This window comes from Silurus meridionalis, chromosome 10, assembly GCF_014805685.1.
Source record: "Silurus meridionalis isolate SWU-2019-XX chromosome 10, ASM1480568v1, whole genome shotgun sequence".
In the NCBI taxonomy this organism is placed as follows: Eukaryota; Metazoa; Chordata; class Actinopteri; order Siluriformes; family Siluridae; genus Silurus; species Silurus meridionalis.
Genome location: NC_060893.1, coordinates 12869229 through 12889780, shown reverse-complemented (window position 1 = coordinate 12889780; position 20552 = coordinate 12869229). Strand labels below are relative to the sequence as shown.

The following is a 20552-nucleotide window of genomic DNA, read 5'->3' as shown; positions in this document are numbered from 1 at the left end:
CCAAGAGTGTGCAAAGCAGTAATCTAAGCAAAAGGTGGCTACTTTGAAGAACCTACAATATGACATATTTTCAGTTGTTTCACACTTTTTTGTTATGTATATAATTCCACATGTGTTAATTCATAGTTTTGATGCCTTCAGTGTGACTCTACAATTTTCATAGTCATGAAAATAAAGAAAACTCTTTGAATGAGAAGGTGTGTCCAAACTTTTGGTCTGTACTGTACCTTTATAGTGTAGTATGTCACGTGACAAAAAGGCAAACGATTCAGACCAGAGGACTTGTGGCTACTCGATCTGTACCGGAAACACTATTTGTACTGCACGTGCACAAAATGTGCCTACTTTCTGTCTGAAGTATGTCGAAAGAATTTCCGAAAGTTTGGGGTATTTATAATACTGTACTGATTAAAGCTACCTGATCCGTAAGGGAAATAGTCCTTTACTAATGATTCTCTTGATATAAATACATATAAAGTAGACGCATTTGCACACATGCGCATCACATTTCACGTTTCTGGTACAGAACGAGTAGCGACGGGACTTGTGAGATGAACTACTTAATTCTGTTTCCTCTGTAATACAGTGCGTATTAGCATCTATGGGAGTCACGTGATAAAAGAACGAGCAATTCGGACTACAAGTGTCGAGAGGTAAACTACTTAAATGTGTTTCCTGTACATAACCTACGGAGAATTTGCGATGCATTGCTCAAGCGCGTTCAGTAGGAAACGAATGAATGACTCGACTTCTCGTTCTGAGTCACATTAAAGACTCATTCGAAATGAACGAATCATTCACAAACGACTCATCACTACGTCTTTGGGCCTTGGAAGTTTCCTGTTAGCAGGATTATACACTATATTGAGAGTTTATTTATACTTGTGATTTTAAATGTCAAAATTAAAACCTGGACCATGCTGTTCATGCTCTCTCAGACCAGGAAATAACTTGCTGTTGGTAATTAAAATTGTGTTTAAATTTCCGAAAAATAAAACACATGATGCTTGGGATTACAGCAGTGAAGACTGGATGCTGACTAGCAGCTAGAGGATGTCTACTGTTATCAAAAACCAACACATGATGAATTAGAATTTAACATGAAATATTATTATTATTTTTTAATTTTTTTTAAGTCACATTGTATTGTATTGCATGCACCTTCTTGTTTATTTGTGCGCACTCAAAACCAAAAAGAATGACAGCACATGGCTACACATTTTACCTAATCTAAACACAAACGTTTCAAAACGTATAAAATAATTATGTACACAATACATAAATACACAACACAACAATTCATTTAGTAATGCGCACGTGTTATACGCTAGCTCCACTGTTCTTACCCGGGTTCCTTAAGCCGATCGGTTTATCGCCACTGCAGTTCAGATACCAATAAGGAGCTCAGGAGATCACAACTCTTGGTTTATTGAACATCAGGAGGTGAAACTCGTACATTTGCCACAGCGGAATAAACAGTGCATCCCAGATCTTTCTCAACACTCTCACAACTCCCGTTTTCCGTCATATCACTGTTCTCATGCTATTATACTCAGATCTTATTAAAAATTGTAACCTTAACTTTCACTCTCTAATAGAATTTAGTTACCAATGTGTTTTGTTTTGTTTTTTTTTATTTTTTTATTTATTTTTTTTATTATTATTATACTTCGGCATACAGACTTACATGCAATGCACTAATAACTTCTACGGTAACCATAGCAACGAAAAAACAGAAGATATTTTTAACAGCGTTTGACCTGTTTCAACCTTCACCAAACCAATAAACATCATCCACACCGCATGACTAAATTCAGACTACGATTAATCTTTACCAGTCCCCTCGTGTAGACGCACTCGCCCTCAACCAGATAATAATTCACGTCTGGAGACGATACTGCAGGTAAACGTTTAATGTTCGGAGTGAAAAGTTGTCATCTGATGTCTGGTAATTCTACGTCTTTTTTTTTTTTTTTTTTTTTTTTTTTAGCGTTTCTAAATATCTTAGCTGTTCTGTTTTACTTAAAAAGTGAAACTTAAAATTTCTAGTCAGTTTGTTTCGGCAGGTCCGTGCACTAAAAATGGTGCCACCGGAAATGCTTTAGGACCAGACACCATCACAGTATCATCGCAACGCGTTTGTTATTGTTTACATCCTTGAAATGGTCTATAAAAGCACCTCTTTGAGTTCCCTTTTTTGTTGTTGTTGTTGTTGTTGTTTTTTAAAGAGACAAAAAGCTTTGCCATTAAACCAAAATTTTGCTAGCTTCTCCTAAATACTGCCAGCCATTAAGCTATTAACACTACTAACGTTACTAATTAAACAGAGATTTATAATGGCCTTTAGAGATGAAAATACCTCAGTATAATGTTTCTACTGAACCAGTCAATTGAATAATTGTAAAAACTAATAAATAGTCTAAGTGTATAATCTAATAACCATTGCAGCGTCAGTGATTGCTCATACATTTATCATCATCATCCAGATCAATATGCTTTTCCCATCTCCTCTATCTGTTAATTGATTTTGTATGTGGGTGTGTATGTTTGTTTATCTTCTCAGGTTGCGGTTGAGTCCTGCTGCAAGACATATTTTAGACACACATGGTTTGGATCCTCACTTGGCTACAGCCACTGGACCACGGGGGCTCATCACTAAAGAGTGAGTATAGAAAAGGACATATATTTGCACATAAAGAGAGGAGGGGTTTGTGTATTAATCCTGGGGTCTGTATTAATCGTGTTGTTGTAATGGGCTTTGTCTCCGAGGAGGTTGTTTGAGCTAGCAGAACGTTTGATATAAAAACAAAAAGAAAAAGGCAGACAGAGACGTGCGTCTTGGGATCCCTGCGCACGTTTCTAATGCACTCTCTCTGCCACTGGAGGCGAGAAAGAATGCCTGCTACATTGACCGGCATCCTCATTAGCAACATGGGTTACCATAGCAACCCCATCTCCCTGCTTCCTTACAAAAACAGTGGCCATGCTGTGTGTGGTTATGTTTTTGAGTACAAAAGAGAGGCTTGGCAACCTTACACACGCACTGTATTACGTGAAGTCTGTTTGGGGAAAGTAGTTAATGGTAAACGGAGGCTTGTAAAAAATAAAATAAAACACACAGGGGGACTAGATTTTAGTGCTAATATGAAATTTTTATTATAGTTTTTTTTTGGGGGGGGTGGTATAATTAAATTTTCTGAAATATTTTGCTTACTGTAAAATAAGGCTTTTTTTTTTTATTTTTTATTTTATTTGTATTTTTTATCCATATTAGTTTTGAATTGTTCAAGCCTTGTGTGTACAAAATGTCATGGCACAATCAGTGGAACAAAATGTGTAATTTTTCTATGCAATTGGGCAGAGAGGGGAAACGCAATGACTCAAGGTCATTTAAGACCATAGCCTTGTTCCCTGTCTTTTGAAGAGAGATCATATCTGCATATCCGTACATAGCGACACAACTGCAGACAATATTTTCCTGTCTTTATCTTCATGACCCTCTGTTTATCACTAAATATGTTCTCCCACATGCAAGTTTATCGGATAATATTCTCGGGAGAGCAGCCTCCTTGTTGCTCTGAGTGTGCAAAATTGCATGGCAACATGGCACAGTGCATTTGGATGAGGTCACCCACGATTACGTAATCTTTTCAAAGAAAGGGGAGGGGGCATCGAGGGCATTCATTTTCGCAACAAAAAAAAAACGAGTTACATATGCAGTGTGTTTTGCTTGCATGCAAAATAGTCCCAATATCACATCATTTGAATTTATACCAGTTTGTGTAAAAGCTGATTGTACTGTACTCTTAGTTGGAACTTTTCAGTGGGACTAATTAAAGCACTTGTCCCTCCCCAGTAGCTCGCTGCAAACCTGCGGGATTTCCCACAAACAGTGAGGCATGGTTTAAAATAACAAGTCTCTCACAGAATTACAGTGTGTGCAGGCTATGACACACCAATGACTATGCTTTGTTCTATGGAAATAATTCAAACAGTGGCATTTAAATGTTAGGGGTGTTCAAAAGACATTTTTACAGAGTTCACAAAAGATTGTTAAATTAGCCCTAAACAAATGATTAAGTAAGATATAGAGTTATTATTGTACCAAAATGACCTTCGATGTTGCATTGGAAAAAGTAAAAATACAAATAAATAACTATGATCCTAGAAGCAACTCCTAGTAGAACTTAAGTTTTCATGGCAGATTCTTCCTTGCAACAGTGGCAGCTCATCCCCTGGAGCCCCAGGAACAGCATCAGCCTTTTAAGAAATATTTATATATCAATAAAGTCCTTCTTTTCAATCCAGCAATCAGTGTAGATAAAAGATTAACACACAAAGAGAACAAGTGAAAAATTCAACATGACTAGTGTATTTAAGAAAAGAATAACAACCAAAAGAGGAGCATGGTAAACTCTATACAGACAGTAACTCAAGCTCTGTGGTCCTTTAACCACATGATTGAGTTTCTCAGTGGGCTTGTTTGGGTGTAGCATCACAGCTTACTCATATAACTCCAGGTCACTTATTATTCCAGGTTGTGATCATGCTTGAGCATGTCTGTGTGGGTTTGCTTGTGTCCTGACATAGCCATTAGGTGTGGTACATAGAAAACTCACATTGGATGTTCATCCATTTCCCCTTTTTGTTTGGTCATTAAGACTTTTTTTTTTTTTTTTTTTGCTCAATTCTCACTAAAAGTTTTTTGCCTCTATGGATGATATCTATGACTTTCTGTTCAAAAACAAAAAAAAACAAAAAAATAAAAAAAAGGCTGCTCACTGGGTGTCCATGTTGCTGTGTTTGCACACATGCTTTTGAGATTGTGTACTCTCTGATTGCTTTCTCTGTCACCTGGGGGATTCCCACCATCTCCAAACAATGATGGACAATTATATCAACAGCAAGCAAGCAAGGAGAGGAAATGGAGGGAACAAGAGAGTGTGTGTGTTTGTGAATCGAGACCGTGAGGCCACCTGGCTGACACTGAAAGGCTTAATGTGTATAGAGAGCAAAGTTCGCAGTGCACTTGGCTATAACAAGAGAGCTAAAAGGGAGCTGCACACCTGATTCCTGTCCATCATGACCTTCGAAAACCATGTGCTCACTGATCCATGCGCCACTCTACTCCCATTGCCTTCTCCCTCGATTTCTACCTCTTACACCTTTCCTTTTGAAATACCTTTCATGTTATTCTGCCAGTAAGTGCAGGATTATTCCAAGTCAGTATTGCCTTTTCTTTTTTTTTTATCTTTTTTTTTAGGAGAGATGTGCTTATTCTCTATGCTCTGAAAATCCCATTAATAGCATGCTGTATTTCAGAATTAATATCTTCTGGAAATCTTCCCTTAAGTGAAATAGGCCAGTTTAATTAAACTTCTTAGGATTGCAAAACAATGTTGGCCTGGGGATCTGTACAGCTTGCATTTTAAGTGTTGATGAATGTCATAAGTGCTCTTATTGTAGAAGACTCTCTGGTAAATAGGGTTGAATATAATATCATATGGTCTGATGGGTTTATGCATAATATTTAATCAAATCATAGTAAATCTTTTCATTTTGGGGGAATGTGGGCAAATAAAGTCTGATGTTGGTCAATATATAAAAATGGTCATAATGATAAAACCGTTTAGAAATTAGAATAAGTAGCAATTGTGCTAGGCAAATGAAAGCCTAGAGTAATTGTTAGGCATTTACCGTAATTTCCGGACTATTAAGCGCACCCAAATATAAGCCGCACCGACTGGATTTTTCAAAGATTTTTATTTTGAACATAAATAAGCCGCACCTGTCTACTTAATGAACTTTACACAGGCTTTAACGAATGACAGTGTCTTTTACACGGCTTGTATCTAAACAGTAGCCTACCAAGAAAGTTATTGTTCACTGTCTTCCGGTTGTTTTCAGCGTGACAAATGATTCTCCTTTCCTGTAGACAGTCCGAGTGTGCGATATAATATAAAGAATTTCATTGGTTCACCTGAACCCGTTCAGCAATTTCATTGGTCTAATGATATGGGGCTCAGTTTTTTGTCTTGAAGTTTGTGAAACCGGGAAAAACCCAGGAAAAATCCATAAATTAGGTGCTTTGTTGTTTAAGCCGCAGGAGTCAAAGCGTGGGAAAAAAGTAGCGGCTTATATTCCGGAAAATATGGTGTATAAGAGCGAACATGAATGAATCTTTTATTTATATACAATTCAGACAAAAAAATGTTGGAACATGGCTTAAGATGTAAACATGCTTTTTAATCATAATCGATAACCACATTGTTCACCATCATTAGCCGTTATTTGTCAACATCTTTTAATCCCGCTTGGAAAGACGTCTGTTCCAAAGGTGTAAATGAACCATTAAGAACCTTGTTTGCTTTTCCAAACCCTTCGCATTATGTAACACAATTTCTCACGTTAGGTGAAAATTTAGTGAAACCAGTTGGTGTGTGCAGTCATGTGTTTAACATGTTAGTTGCTCATTTGCTTTTACTGCAGTCTCACATGGCTGTTTAATATGATGAGTCTGATTTGAAGCAGTCAGCTTTGAGAATGGGTGAAAGTGACAGCTGTCTTGTTGAACAGATCTCATGAAATGAAATCTGGTGCAAACATTCGAACTCGCAACACATGCTTTTGAGACGGGCGGCTTTGAGGCAGCTTTAAATATTTTAAAGAATAGCTGGTCATACAATATTTTTTGGAGCAAAGTAACTTAGTTACAAAATGTACAAAACAAGTTAGTTCCTGTAGTCACTTACATTTTAACAGCTATGAACGGTCATTCCGTCACCAGCTTCCTGTTCTGTTTTTACTTGTTTTTAATAAGACATAACACATTTTGTCATTTTACCAAGAAATTGGAAATTTAAAAAAGCCCCCTATAGTGAAAACTCTCCCAGATTGAAAAATGTACTGTGTTACTAAGCAAATAAACAAACATCGCATAAAAAGCTTTATATCAGTAATGCACTCATAACAACAGTTTTTAAAAATCGATTTGTTATTAAGCTTCGATTGTGTGGTGTGTACAGCATACAAGTTCCTGTGTATGAGATATGTTGTCTTACAAATGATAGCAAAACTAAGCGCATTAATACAACCCCAGTTCCAAAAATGTAGGGACACTGTGTACAATGTAAATAAAAACAGAATGCATTGATTTACAAAATCTCATAAACCAATATCTTATCTGTCCCATCTTTTTTTAAACGTGTTGCAGCCATCAAATTTACAAGTGCCATTATTTTATTCCGCAAAAATAGTACATTTCCTCAATTTAAACATGTTTTCTATGTTCTACTGTGAATAAAATATGGGTTTTTATACAGTGTCCCAATATTTTTCAGAATTGGGGTTGTATAAACCTGTTGAATTTGACTTAATGCTGGAACTACTTTCTGAGCTGCTGTTATAGAAAATTGGTTCTGTGGAGTATGAGTATTTTATTTCCTGTACTAAGGATGCTTGACAGAATATGGATATTGACACATTTTTAAGTTCTAGCTTAAGGCCTGTTGTTCTAATAGAAATTTTGGTGTGTGTGTGTGTGTGTGTGTGTGTGTGTGTGTGTGTGTGTGTGTGGAAATCTACTCAAGACAGTTTCTTTCTTAACTGAAATGTAAGACTTCTCAGACCTTAAAGGCTTATGTTTATTTCTGGGTAATAATAAAAACATTGGCACTCCATGCTGAGATTAAAGTCCAGTCCAAGGCTTTATTTAAGACCTGACTATAACTCATATTATACTCTTTGTGTTGACCTTCCTGTGTGTTTTCACACATTTTTGTATGAATAGTTTGCCGATTTTCAGTGATCTCAGTGCGACGGAAGACTTTGGATAATGTCGATATCCCATATTGTTGATTTTAGTAATAACATTACTACATTGTTGATGTTTTTGTTGTTCAATTGTGCTTGCAGTAGGTTTTATAGGTAGGTGAATTTTTTTTTGCAGTTGTGATGGATACTTGTGTTTTAATGATGTTCTTTCTTTTGTTCCTATTTAATACCTGTGCCTACAATGTATTAAAGGCATGTAAATAAATGTATCTTTAGTGTTTACTAATAGTGTAGTGTCTACTTTGTCAGGTTTACTAATAAAGCTTTTTTTTTAATGATCCTTAGATCTAATTTTTCCCCCTATAGATATAATCAGTATAGAAAACAACCAATTTTCCATTTAAGTGATTATGCTTTCTATGATTCTGTGATCTTTTGTCTTTATATAATTCAAACTCATGTTCCTCTTTGCTGCTTTCCAAAAGTTAGTTTTAGAAAGGTATATTGAAAGGTAGATTATTATGTGTGTGAATGAGTATGTGTATGCAGTGTTGCAGTAGTTTTTATGGACTCTATTTTACCAAAATCATTGACAAAATCGTAGGTCTGTTTGTGCATTTTTAGTGTGTGGGATCATTGAACATGATTTTAAAAGAAAGAAAAAAAAAAAAAAGAAATTGAGAATTTTCAAGCATCATTTGTATGTGTATGTATACAGTGGTCCCCGGAACTCACTAGGGTTACGTTCTAAGACCCCAACGAGTTTTGAAAATCCACAAATTTTGGACACACCCCCGCAGCCCCTATGGTACCGTAGTGAATTTATCTGGACATAGTCACTTTAACACTATAATGAGTTTTTAAATTGTTTATGCTTTCAATAACAAATTCCATAGTTAAAAATTTTATTCCTAACGTTCCTGAACAGTCGGTCCCACAGCAGATTCCCGCAGATTTTAAGATAATCCGCAACTTGCTGTTAGTTAGGTTCCAAATGAGAACCCGTAAATTTTCCGAACCGCGAATTATTGGGGGTTTACTGTGTGTGTGTGTGTGTGTGTGTGTGTGTGTGTGTGTGTGTGTGTGTGTGTGTGTGTGTACAGTATGTGTATATGTATGAAAATGTTTACTCATGTGCCTTGGCTCCTGTGCGCAGAGATGCTCTGAACCTCCTGAAGAAAGGAGACGCCGGTCGGCGAGCAGCCCCATTGACTGCACCTGCTCCAACTACTACTCCCTCGCCTCCCCCTTCCTCCCCTCGTGCTCCTCCACCAGTTCCAGTCTCAGGAAGACCTCTTCACCCAGCCATCTCAGTTCCTGGAAAACCTGGAGCTCCAGTGAGTGTCTTTTTTTTTTTTTGTTGAATGATCATCCTAATGTAAAGTATTTCTGTTTTGTACATTCTAATTTTATTTATATTTTTATAAAAGTCTGTAATATTTATATATTTATACCTACATACACATACATGATTTTATTTTTTATGAAAATGTATTTCTATGAAATTTAGATTTTGAAAGCAATATATACAATTCATTAATTATTTTCCAAAGAATCTCTTCAGAATATCTTTAAAGCCATTTTTTTGTTGTTGTTTTTTCAACCTCACTTCCTACATTTGATCCATGCTGATTGTGTAATGATCACAGGGCATTGTAGAAATCTGCAGTGAAGATCATTTCACTGCATGAGTTGTCTTCAATAATGCTTAAATGGTACATGAAATGATTAAGCAAGGCAAACTCCAAACTACATTTTGCTCTGTATAACCTGTTTTGTGATATTTCTGTTCAGATAACACTCTCTCCAAGTACCTTGTTCTGGCTTGGTTTAAATAGCACTAGGGAGGAATTAAAAGTTTGTACAGTATCTCTTTTTGGCACATACTGCCAAGGAAATTTTTCTAAAACAAAAACTTTTAAAATCTCTGGCCCGAATGAATAAACCATTTATTTAAAATTGAGAAGGTTAAAATCTTTTTTCCCTTTTTGCAAATATGTGTCAATACTTTTTTTTTTTGGGATAGGCCTTTACAAGCAGTTGCAAGAGAGGAGGTATATCATTATATTCTCTGAAATTAAATTGGTGCTTTGTGCATTTAATAACAATACGAACAGTGGAAGGGAAATTTAATGTAATATTATAGTCAATATGCGGTTTTCAGTCTTTCTACTTATTGAACTTGTGTTATTACTCCATACTTAATTTGATAAAATTTTTCTTAAATAACGTAATCAATGCACTCTGCTCTGGTAAATGATGACTTTACCAGCTTTTTCATTCTGTTTTCCATAGGGCACTAATGCCAGCAAGTCAGTCACTAAGTCACTATGGACACAATTGATGAATCTTTGTGATTTGTAGGGCACCTTCACAGATATCCCAGCCTCAAATGTGCGAAGAGTGATTGCTCAGAGACTAACGCAGTCCAAAACAACCATACCTCATGCGTATGCATCAGTGGACTGTGATATGAGTGCTGTGATGCAGCTTCGCAAAGACCTAGCCAAAGGTACGCTCAGTCAAAGAGAAACGTTTGTTGACTTTACTCAACCCTGTTGCAGGGGAAATAGTGTAAACTAATAATTAAATACAATGACATTTTACTCACCATTTTAAGACCAAAAATCATGCGTACTGAAGTAAAAATCTACTAATTTGTATATTTCTATTAGTTCTTTTCGTACTCCAGGTCACCCCGTGTAATTTCCGTTTTCAGTTTTTAAACAGTTCTAAAGTGTCAGGATTTCCAATGTGTCATAATTAACGTTTTTCTTTTTTTTTGAAAAGAACAGATTTTCAGAGTGAAACTTAGTTACTTGTTTCACAACTGTAAATGTGCACTGACCTGCTTGTTACTTTTACTTCAGCACTTACTATGATTTTTATTTGTAGAAATTAAGCATTATTTTTCCGGTAGTCGCTTTGTATTTGTCAGGGTTGTGTAAGGCCCAAAGCCAATCCCAGTAACATTGGGCACAAAGTGGGAGAATTCACCCAGGATGGATCAGCAGGGTTTTTGCAGGATGCTATTTATACCCATATGCTTTTTTACACCTGGGGTATTTTACAGTAGCAAGTCCACCCACTTGTATGTCCTTGGAAGGCAGAAAGAAATAAGAGAACATGCCTGAGTACAGCGAGAACATGCTTGCAAGCTTCATACCACCAGTAACCTAAGCTCAGGATCAGGCCATGGAGCTGTGAGGTAGAAATTCTCCAACAGATTTAGCTGGTTCTAGTAGCCTAATTTAAAATCCTGCAACCCTGACTAAGCATTTACTAAGGACAGGTCTTTGTTTTTTTTTCTTGTGATTTGTCTTTTTTGCTCTTTAAGCTTCCTTTAGAGTAAAAAAAAAAATATTTTGAACCAGAGTTCTGTCTGGCATCCTGCAGAAACTCATTCTCAATGCACTCTAGTCTTTACATGTGCTCTGTGAACCTTTCTAGGATGCTTTGTGTTCAAATGCAGTTAAATGCCTTGGGGAAATGTATATATCTTCAGACCGTGTACAGATGTTTGTACCACCGCAATCTAGGTGATTATTTTTAAAGTGAACAGAGTTATGTGAAAATGTTCCAAAGTAAAAACCAAATAAACCAAGCATAAAGAGTTTTAATCTCCCCAAGGTTATTATTCATTTCTCTCCCTTTTCTCTCTTTATCTCTCTTTGTAGAGGAGATCAAGGTGTCTGTCAATGACTTCATTATCAAAGCTGCTGCTGTTGCACTCAAAGTAAGATGACATTTTTACTGCTTTATGACATTTGAAATCACTTTGCCATTTATAATGACAGGTTAAATGTCAATATAGATGCTGATGAATATAAAATGAAAGGAGCTGATTCGCTGCGAGGAGGGAGTAATGTAACATTTAAAACAAAACCTCTGGTTTACAGCTTCCCTGTCCTAAAACTGCTCTTGTAGATCCATTAGGCCTCTTCTATGGCATGATGACAAGCTTTAAAATAGAACTGATTTTAAGTAAGGTCTCTTTCCCTTTTTCTCCATCTGTTAGTCAGAGTAAAAAGGAAATTAGCCAGATGTATGTCACCATCAACAGACAGGCTTTTGAAAATGGGAAGAAAGAGGGGAAAGAAGGGGGAGGGAAAAAAAATCACTATTAAAATCTGATTGTCACCCCATTGTTTAGGAGCTTTCTCTCTTCCTGCCTCTGCCAGCGTACTCGCTGATATCTGTCATAACACCGAGCGTGCCGCTCAGAGCAGCAATATTTTCTTCTGCACAATTCTCGTAGCTTGTCATCTGCTTCCTCTGAGATGGCAGACACACAACTCCGGGATAGTGGAAGTGGAAAACGAGTCTGTAAACCCTTAAGCACAACATACAATTCAGCTCAATGAGCTTTAGGAATACTGGCTTCAGAGGGCATAGCTCTATTTTTAAGGGCTGCCTTGAATATTTAATCATGTACGTTGTTGTACATTATTGGAATTGTATTATTTAATGATTTTGTGTATGTCTTCTGCAAATTAGTAACACAGAAGTGCTACATCACTGGATAATATGATTGGAACCTCATTGCCTGACCTCTGTGTATCTACATTTGGAGATGTTCTGAGGCTGACAAGTCATTGCTTGTTGATAGGACATTGTTAACATGATTAATACCAAATAATGAATTTGACCAGATATTATCCTGCAGGGTAAAAAAATAAATAAAAATGGTTGTCACTATAGGCTTGTTTACAAAACAATTGTTCAAAGATTATTTGTACTAGCAAGAAATATTGACTACTTGACTATATTGACTAAATTCAGTCTAGTAGGATTTTGATTGAAACACACTGACCAGGCATAACATTATGACCTTATAACATTATGGCCAGTGAGTGATAACACTGATTATCTCTTCATCATGGCACCTGTTCGTGTTTTAGATATGTTATATTAACAATATTGGTGTCAATGTTGGCATGTTAGAAGGAGGAAACATGGGCAAGCACTGGACAAGGGCCAAATTGTGATGGTTGGATGAGTGGGTCAGAACATCTCCAAAACTGCAGCTCTTGTTGGGTGTCTTCAGTGCTCAGTATCTATCAAAAATGGCCCAAGGAAGGAACAGGGGTGAACTGGCGACAGGGTCATGGATGGCCGAGGCTCACTGATGCACGTGGGGAGCAAAGGCCGCCCTTGTGGGAAGTGAATGCTATTAATGCTCAATGGGCCAGTACTGTTTATGCAGCAAATGGGGACCAACACCATATTAGGCAGGTGGTCATAAAGTTATGCCTGTTCGAACAATCCATTTCTTTTATCTTCTTATATATAAATAACCCAATCATTAGTAAAACTTATGATCCACAACACGTCATGCCTGATAGAATGAACAAGTGATTATGATGCTGTCCTCGCACTGCATGCGAATAACAAGCAACTTAAAAAAATAAAAAAAGAAAGAAAGAAAAATGAAAGACTTTCATTTTGAATTGTTGCAACATCAGTCGTTTAAAAAGCAGTCTGATGACATACAATGCAACATGTGTGGAGATTCAGAGTGAAGCATGGCGATTAGTAGATTCTTCTGAATTTCCAAGTGAGGTTCATCCTGCAGCAGATACAATGGTAATGATGATATGAAACACAATGGGGTGATATGATGCACTACAGTTATTGTCTAATAACATTGAACAGACTTATTCCCAATTTGCCACAAATAGTTTCTTCTACAATAAATACAAATAAAATGTTGTGTTTAAATTTGAATAAATATCAGAACAAATTGGACCTGAAATTGATCCTATTGTCATATAGCAGCTATATATAGCAGTGATTCCCTTACTAGCTTCTCTATTCTTAAAATTGGGCTACAGCTTGGATGTTTCTGAGAAGCCAGAAAGTACTCTGTACTTCTGTTCTGAAGATTCTTAGAAGGCACAAAAATCTGGCTGTTAAAACACCTGACACTTGAGGTGTTTCATAAATATAAATATTATAATCATCTTACTCTCATCAGCTTCACTGTGGAGTCTCTGGTTTTCTTGGTTGATTTTTCTGCTTATTTTTAGAATTAGATTATCGTGGTGTGTGCCGTTCATGGCGGGGGCTGTTTGCCAAATGAAATGTATTGAACTAGAACATTAACATAATCCTATGATTTGACATAAACACATTGCAGTCTGTGCCATGCTGATATAGAGAATTAATCAATATCCTCTGTGTTCTCTCAGCTTCCTTCCCTGTGTTTTATGCCTAACCTTTGACCCCTCAAACAGGAAATGCCAGAAGTCAATGTGACCTGGTCAGAAGAGGGACCACAAGCGCTGGACTCCATTCATATTTCCATTGCTGTGGCGACCGAGCGTGGCCTCATCACCCCCATCATCAAAGATGTGGCAGACAAAGGCGTGCAGGAGATTGCTGCAAACGCCAAGGTAACGGTCACCATGGCAGCGGCACAGTTTCTAACGTTAATAAGAGACAGTAAAAGACCGGGTCTGACTGCACACACTGGTGTTTAAAACACCTGAGAGACGATCGTCCGGCTGCTGGGGCAAACGACCTGCTGTGTTCCCGAAATAATGTGATTCATTTAGCTATGATAGTCTGAGGTTCCTTGTCTTTTGTTGTTTTATGTGATGGTACGGATGGTATGGATTGTTTGAATTGTTCATCTTAGGCCTTAGAGGTTTGTAGTATCATAGTGGAAATCAGGTGCAATTTAGGATAACATTTAGCTGACACCCTTATCTAGAGCGATGTACAAATGTGCTTTGTGTTAGTGGAGTTTAAATAAAAAATAAGCATTTCTGCTTTAAGACAGTTTGCTATTTTATATAGTCATGCAGAGGTCCCACAACAACAATATTTTACTCTGAAGTTTACATCTAGGTCCCACCATATCTCAGGGTACTCTATTCTGTTCCGGCACCTAGCTGGTTGGATGACCTTTTACGTCTGAGTCATTAGCAGTTTTCAGACGACTACTAAAAACCTCTTAAATCTCTTATAAAAGAACTTAAATTAGCACAAAAAAAAAACCAAAGTTTAAAGACTGATAATATTCATAGTCTGTGTAATTGTGAACCAGTATCAGGATAAGCACTGCTGGTTAGGTGCGAATTCAACCAACTCTGGGAACTACACAAAGCATGTGCACACAGTGCTCATCTCTCCTCCTGAGAAAACAGGGCAGCAGTGACCACTAAGGACTAGCTATAACCTGATTATCCTCAACTTACCAGTCTTTCTCCAGCTTCAGATGGCACACAAAATTTGATATGCCTCTGCCTGCATCTGTAATTTGATCTACTTGTTCTGCATATTGCAGCTCTTTCTTTCTTTCTAGTTAATACGGATGAACAGTAATTTTTTCCCTGGGGAATAAATAAATTTTGTTGCTGTGTTTTATATATATATATATATATATATATATATATATATATATATATATATATATATATATATATATATATATATATATATATATATATATATATTATATATATATATATATATATATATATATATATATGTATATATATATATATATATATATATATATATATATATATATATATATATATATATATATATATATATTATATTATATATATATATATATATTATATATAATATTTTTTTGTTTTTCTTTCTTTTTTTTTTTTTAACACTTGTATAATACATTTTTAATTTATTATTATTTTTTTTTTTGAAGAAGAAGAAGAAGAATATATATTTCCCAGTGAAAAAGTTCTAATTGAAGGCATTAAAAACTTGAATCGAAGGCATGTGACTTTTTCAAATCTATACATCAGCAAACATTAAATGTTCTTGTATTTCCTTTGAGGAAATTTTAGATGCATTTAGGTTTGTTTCTTTTCACTTCGTTGTGGTCCTGATGCCTCATAAAGCACTGTGGCAGTGTAAAATTACAGGCAGATTGATATTTGAATGTATTTGATTATATTTTTTAATTATTAACATGTCTGCCTCAGTTTTACGGGCATTTGACAGCCCTAGCACACGCTCATGTAATCAGTGGAATCCAATTGATTTGCAAGTCACTTTTTTTTCCAGGCTTGAATTTGCTGCCATGGTAACAAAAGGCCATGCGTTTGCTATGCTCCATACTGAGTGTACATCGGTTTGTTGGCTGACCTCTCAGACTTATTTCGAAACACTCCACTGAAGCAATGTGGTGTTTTCATGCTGATTGAGTAATGCAGTTCTCTTAAATGCTAAACATTGCTCTATTTCTAAGTGACAAAGGATTCAAATCGCAGTGATGTTCTTTCCCCCTTTGCCCAAGCTGTGCTCTGGCTAACAGACATTTCATTTTTTTTCTTATTTCAATGATGAAAAACAACTTCAAGTTGTGTGTGTGTTAAGAAATGAGAAGGCATAGCTATTGTGCAAGTGGAGACTGGGTTGAGCGTGAAGCACGTCTGAAGAAGCGGCAGGAGGTTGCGTTTAGCAGGTTATGATGTTAAAGCATATGTTTCATGTGTAATGTTGTTAGTAATGGACAGTGTTTATCACACTTCCCTTCACCTATTCCTCTTTTTTTTGCCGTTGCCAGGTACTGGCTCAGAAAGCGAGAGCAGGAAAACTTCTACCAGAAGAATATCAGGGAGGATCCTTCAGGTAAACAGCTTTAAATAAAAATAATAAAATTAAAATGGCATAAAGCTTTTAATTGAATGCTTTTCCTTGTGTTCTGGGGTTTACGATCGATGACGAAGGCATTTATTCACCACAAATCATGAACAGCATGTCATCCGTTCTCCTCTCTTTACTTCCTGTGTGAAACCTCCCTTATGAAAAGCCATTAAACACAACATTAAGTTAATGAAGTCAGCACACTACCTTAGCTTAGAGGACCTCTAAAAAAAGCCTAACCCCTGCATATTTTATTCCTCCCCTCTTATGACTGTGGATACTGTGTGTAAAATCAACGAGGATAATAAATGATGGTCATCAATTTACTCATTTCCACCCAAAGCTCAGGCTTTTGAGACTTAATGGGGTCAATTAGAAATAAATGGGCTCTCTGTGGTAAAGATAGAACAGGAATCCCAGTAGTAAGACATCACTCATTGTCTTATTACTGTGCTGTTGCATTTTCAAGCTTTGTTCTTACTGTCCCACTGAGAAATGTTAACTAAGAAGTGGAGTTTTTTTTTTTCCCTCTCTCTCATTTTTGCCAGATCATTGACCCCAATGACTTAAATAAACTGTGTGTGCTCATCTGATGGGGAGTGTTGGCCTTTCAATAACACTTAAGTTGAGGCTCCCTCCACCCATCAGAGGTCATAAAGGTTTAGCAGTTACTTCAAATTGTATATTTGCAGAAATACTGTCTTTGTGACAAATGTGTTGCTGGTGGGGGAAAAATAGATGCAGTTTGTGTTAGTGTGAAAGGTTTTCCCAGGCCACCACACAGTCTCTGCATGTATTTTAACCAGAAATATATAGCCCAATGGGAAAAATAGAAAAGAAACACAGATTTAATTCCAGCGTTAATATCCGAGCTGAAATATTCCAATATTACTATAAGTACTAAATAATTAGTGACTTCTTTTGTCTACTTTTTCCTATTCCCCCATCACCAACACTGTTGTCTGCTGTACAAAGTGTGAAAGCACTCTAATCTGCTCTGTGGATTCGACTGTTTGGGAGCAGACATTTTGACAGTTGGTGTCTGTTTATATACTGAATTGATTAGGCTTGTGTCCATTGGAACAACTGCGGAAAAAAAAATAAGTTTAAAGCTCTTAAGGAATGCTGAGTGCTTTTACTGTTGACTCCTAAACATGAATATTTATACTTTCTACATTTTGGTCAAAACCAGATTATCCAGATTTGTTTGGTTTCCAGAATTCACCTATTGTAATATCTACATGCTTTATATTGCTTTTTCTCTTCCCCTCTAGTATCTCTAACCTGGGAATGTTTGGCATCAGCTGGTTCAGCGCAGTGATTAACCCTCCTCAGGCATGCATCCTGGCAGTGGGGGGTTCCAGGGCTGAGCTTAAACCAGCAGCAGACGGTCTCTGCACACAACACCTAATGACCGTCACTCTGTCCAGCGATGGGCGTCTAGTCGACGATGAGCTTGCCTTTCGCTTCCTTGAAAAATTTCGCAACAATTTGGAGAAGCCTCAGCGTATGGCTCTTGCTTAGACAAGCAGGCAGTAGAGCAGAGAGGTAGAAGAAGGACTGAAACCATACGATTTGAATCCTTTGTCACTTAGTATGTGTGTGTATGTATATATATATATATATATATATATATATATATATATATATATATATATATATATATATATATATATAAAATAAGATTCTGCAGGTAAAGTGAACCATGTTACCCAAGTCCTGTCTTTTCATTATATTTGTTATTAATGGCAAACAAGATGTTTTGGTACATTTGAACTTATTCTTGTATTTAAAGATTTCACTAATGGGTCAATGTAAAAAATGATGGCACTTTAATTTATTATTCTCATAAATTGGCTCTTCATTTTCTTTCAAACATGCATACTTTTTTACATTATTTCTGAAACCTTAGCGGCAATACGGTGAAATCTCGAATCCCCAAGTTGCACATTTTTAAGCTCAGCTCTTTCCATATTCCTTCAGCCGCCATTCTATAATACATGCAGTTAAAAAAGACATGGTTGCTGACTCTACATATCTTGTTGGGGAAACCTGCTTACCACATATTTCATGGTGCTGTATGACTGAGAGGAAAGGGATTCAGACATCCGCTGAGAATTAGCAACAACTAACACTTTAAATAAGAAAATAAATGGGAGCTTTGTGGCGTCATACCCCAAACAGTAACACAAAATAAAATCTACTGAAGCAAGATTGTTTTGTGTAATATTTTTGTTTGTAATGTAAACTATGGATACAGAAGTAGTAGATAATTGCTGTAAATATGGTGGCCATTAACATTGCGTTAAGCAACAGTGTGCACAGGACATTTTGTTCTACTTTTCAATGCTGTATCATTGCATCACTTTTAAAGAGAGGTGTGTGTGTCTCTGTGTGTGTTTTCTGAGATGAGGGGTGCACAGAATATGCATAGGGGTGTGAGGGAAAACTGAGGCAAAGGGGTGTGTGTTTGTGCATGCGAGTGTGTGTGCTACTCACTGCTGCCTGCTTCAGTGTACCCACTGTTCCCCATGCACCCCTTCACTGTCTCCTAGTAACCACAGAGATGGAAGGTAAGCAAAGCACAAATCCCAGTCTTGACAAAAGGACTGGTTTTATAACCACAGATTGACAATAGACAGCATTGATTGTGGTGTTATTGTTGGCATTCACCTTCTCATGCACAACATTCACCCATTTTCCCTTTAGAAAACAGACAAACCATTAAAAGAAACACACACACACACGTGCATGCATGCAATTGAGCACATTTGTGACTACACTATTATTTATTAGAATTAATTTTAAGTGTGTAATTATGGTGTATCTGTTAAAAAATAGCATGCCTGGTAAAAAGAAAATCTGTCTGCTAACTAGCTCTGTTGTTCTTCCTAATAATTTTTAATCAGTAATTGAGAAAGGAGCCCATTTATTTATTTATTTATTTATTTCACACACAATTATAGCTAGATCAAATGTGATTTTTAAATCCCTGTTTAAATTGTGTTACTGGATATGTATTAGCGATGCAGAGTGAAATATATCAACCAAATGCTCACTTTATTTTAGGTGTAATCACATGATTGTCAACATAGCTTTATCCGTTGCCCCATCTGGACAATGCCACAGGCACTTATCTGTAAGTTGAAATATGCAGAAGAGGGCAGATAGTGATTTTCTCACGGAGTATTGAACTGCCCAGCCCATTGGATGGCTTGATGTGTCGAGTGGGTAGAAATTTGTTTGTGACTGACTAAATTGGGTGGAATTAATAAAAAAACTAGAGTCCTAGGAAAAAGGCCTTGACTTTTTACTGTTCTGGCAATTTGTACCATAATTGGCTGTGCTGTCATTATTTGATCTACAGAACTGAATCCATTGGGTTCCACTTCAAGCAGTTTGTTTAAATATGACACATATGCCAGAAATTGCGACTTGTTCTGTATTTATTTATTTTTTGCCTCAAAGAGAGGGGAGGCTCTGCAATCTGATTATTACCTGCCTGTAGTCATGCTCAGCTTAGAGGTGTGTTCATGAACTATGTTCTTTGTTTCTGTTTCAAGACTAATTGGCATGTAGATGATGTAGCAGCATGGTAGTGGATGATGAGCTCTGGGTGTGACACTCAAATAGATTCAGATTTACAACAAGCAACTGTCAGCTCAGCAGATATTGCAGGATCCTCTATGGCAGCTGTGGTGAAATAGTGTATATGTGAATGTGCACTGATGTCAGACATACAACAGCATTGTTAGACAATGGAAATCTTGTTTGTGATTTTTGTTGTTTTTTTGGTTGAAGTTGCTTATAGTTAAAATTACAAATTAGTAATGGAGTGGTAGTGGAATTAGAGAGTAATGTTAAAGCGCTTGGTCAAGTCAGAGAGGGTGGAGTCTTAATAAAGACCTTGCTGGCCTTCCTGTGGTGAACTCCCTAATATGAGGCCAGCTTGTCTTTTTACAAGCACCTTCAAGGCAGCGCTAATTCCGTTCCAATGAAAATAAAGTCTTGTGGAAAGCTTCCAGAAATAAAAGCCACATTAGCACAGCGAAGCAAAATTTGACATTTTACCTGCCCCTAGCTAGTTTGACATCCTTTGCCTTTGGTAGAAAAGCATAGTGGGATATGGATATCTCATTAAATAAAACAGTTGGAGG

General features: G+C 36.7%; 1 protein-coding gene across 1 annotated transcript in view; it reads left to right on the top strand.

Annotated features, from left to right (window-relative positions):
• pdhx (pyruvate dehydrogenase complex component X) overlaps window positions 1–18607 on the top strand; it is a 40580-nt gene extending 21973 nt beyond the window's left edge. The window contains exons 5-11 of the mRNA XM_046859846.1: window positions 2564–2662; window positions 8930–9110; window positions 10138–10285; window positions 11451–11509; window positions 14010–14168; window positions 16316–16380; window positions 17670–18607. Of these exons, the coding sequence (XP_046715802.1) occupies window positions 2564–2662; window positions 8930–9110; window positions 10138–10285; window positions 11451–11509; window positions 14010–14168; window positions 16316–16380; window positions 17670–17919 (961 nt within the window). The 3' untranslated portion in view covers window positions 17920–18607. The remainder of the gene's footprint in view (window positions 1–2563; window positions 2663–8929; window positions 9111–10137; window positions 10286–11450; window positions 11510–14009; window positions 14169–16315; window positions 16381–17669) is intronic.
• Window positions 18608–20552: the final 1945 nt, after the last annotated feature.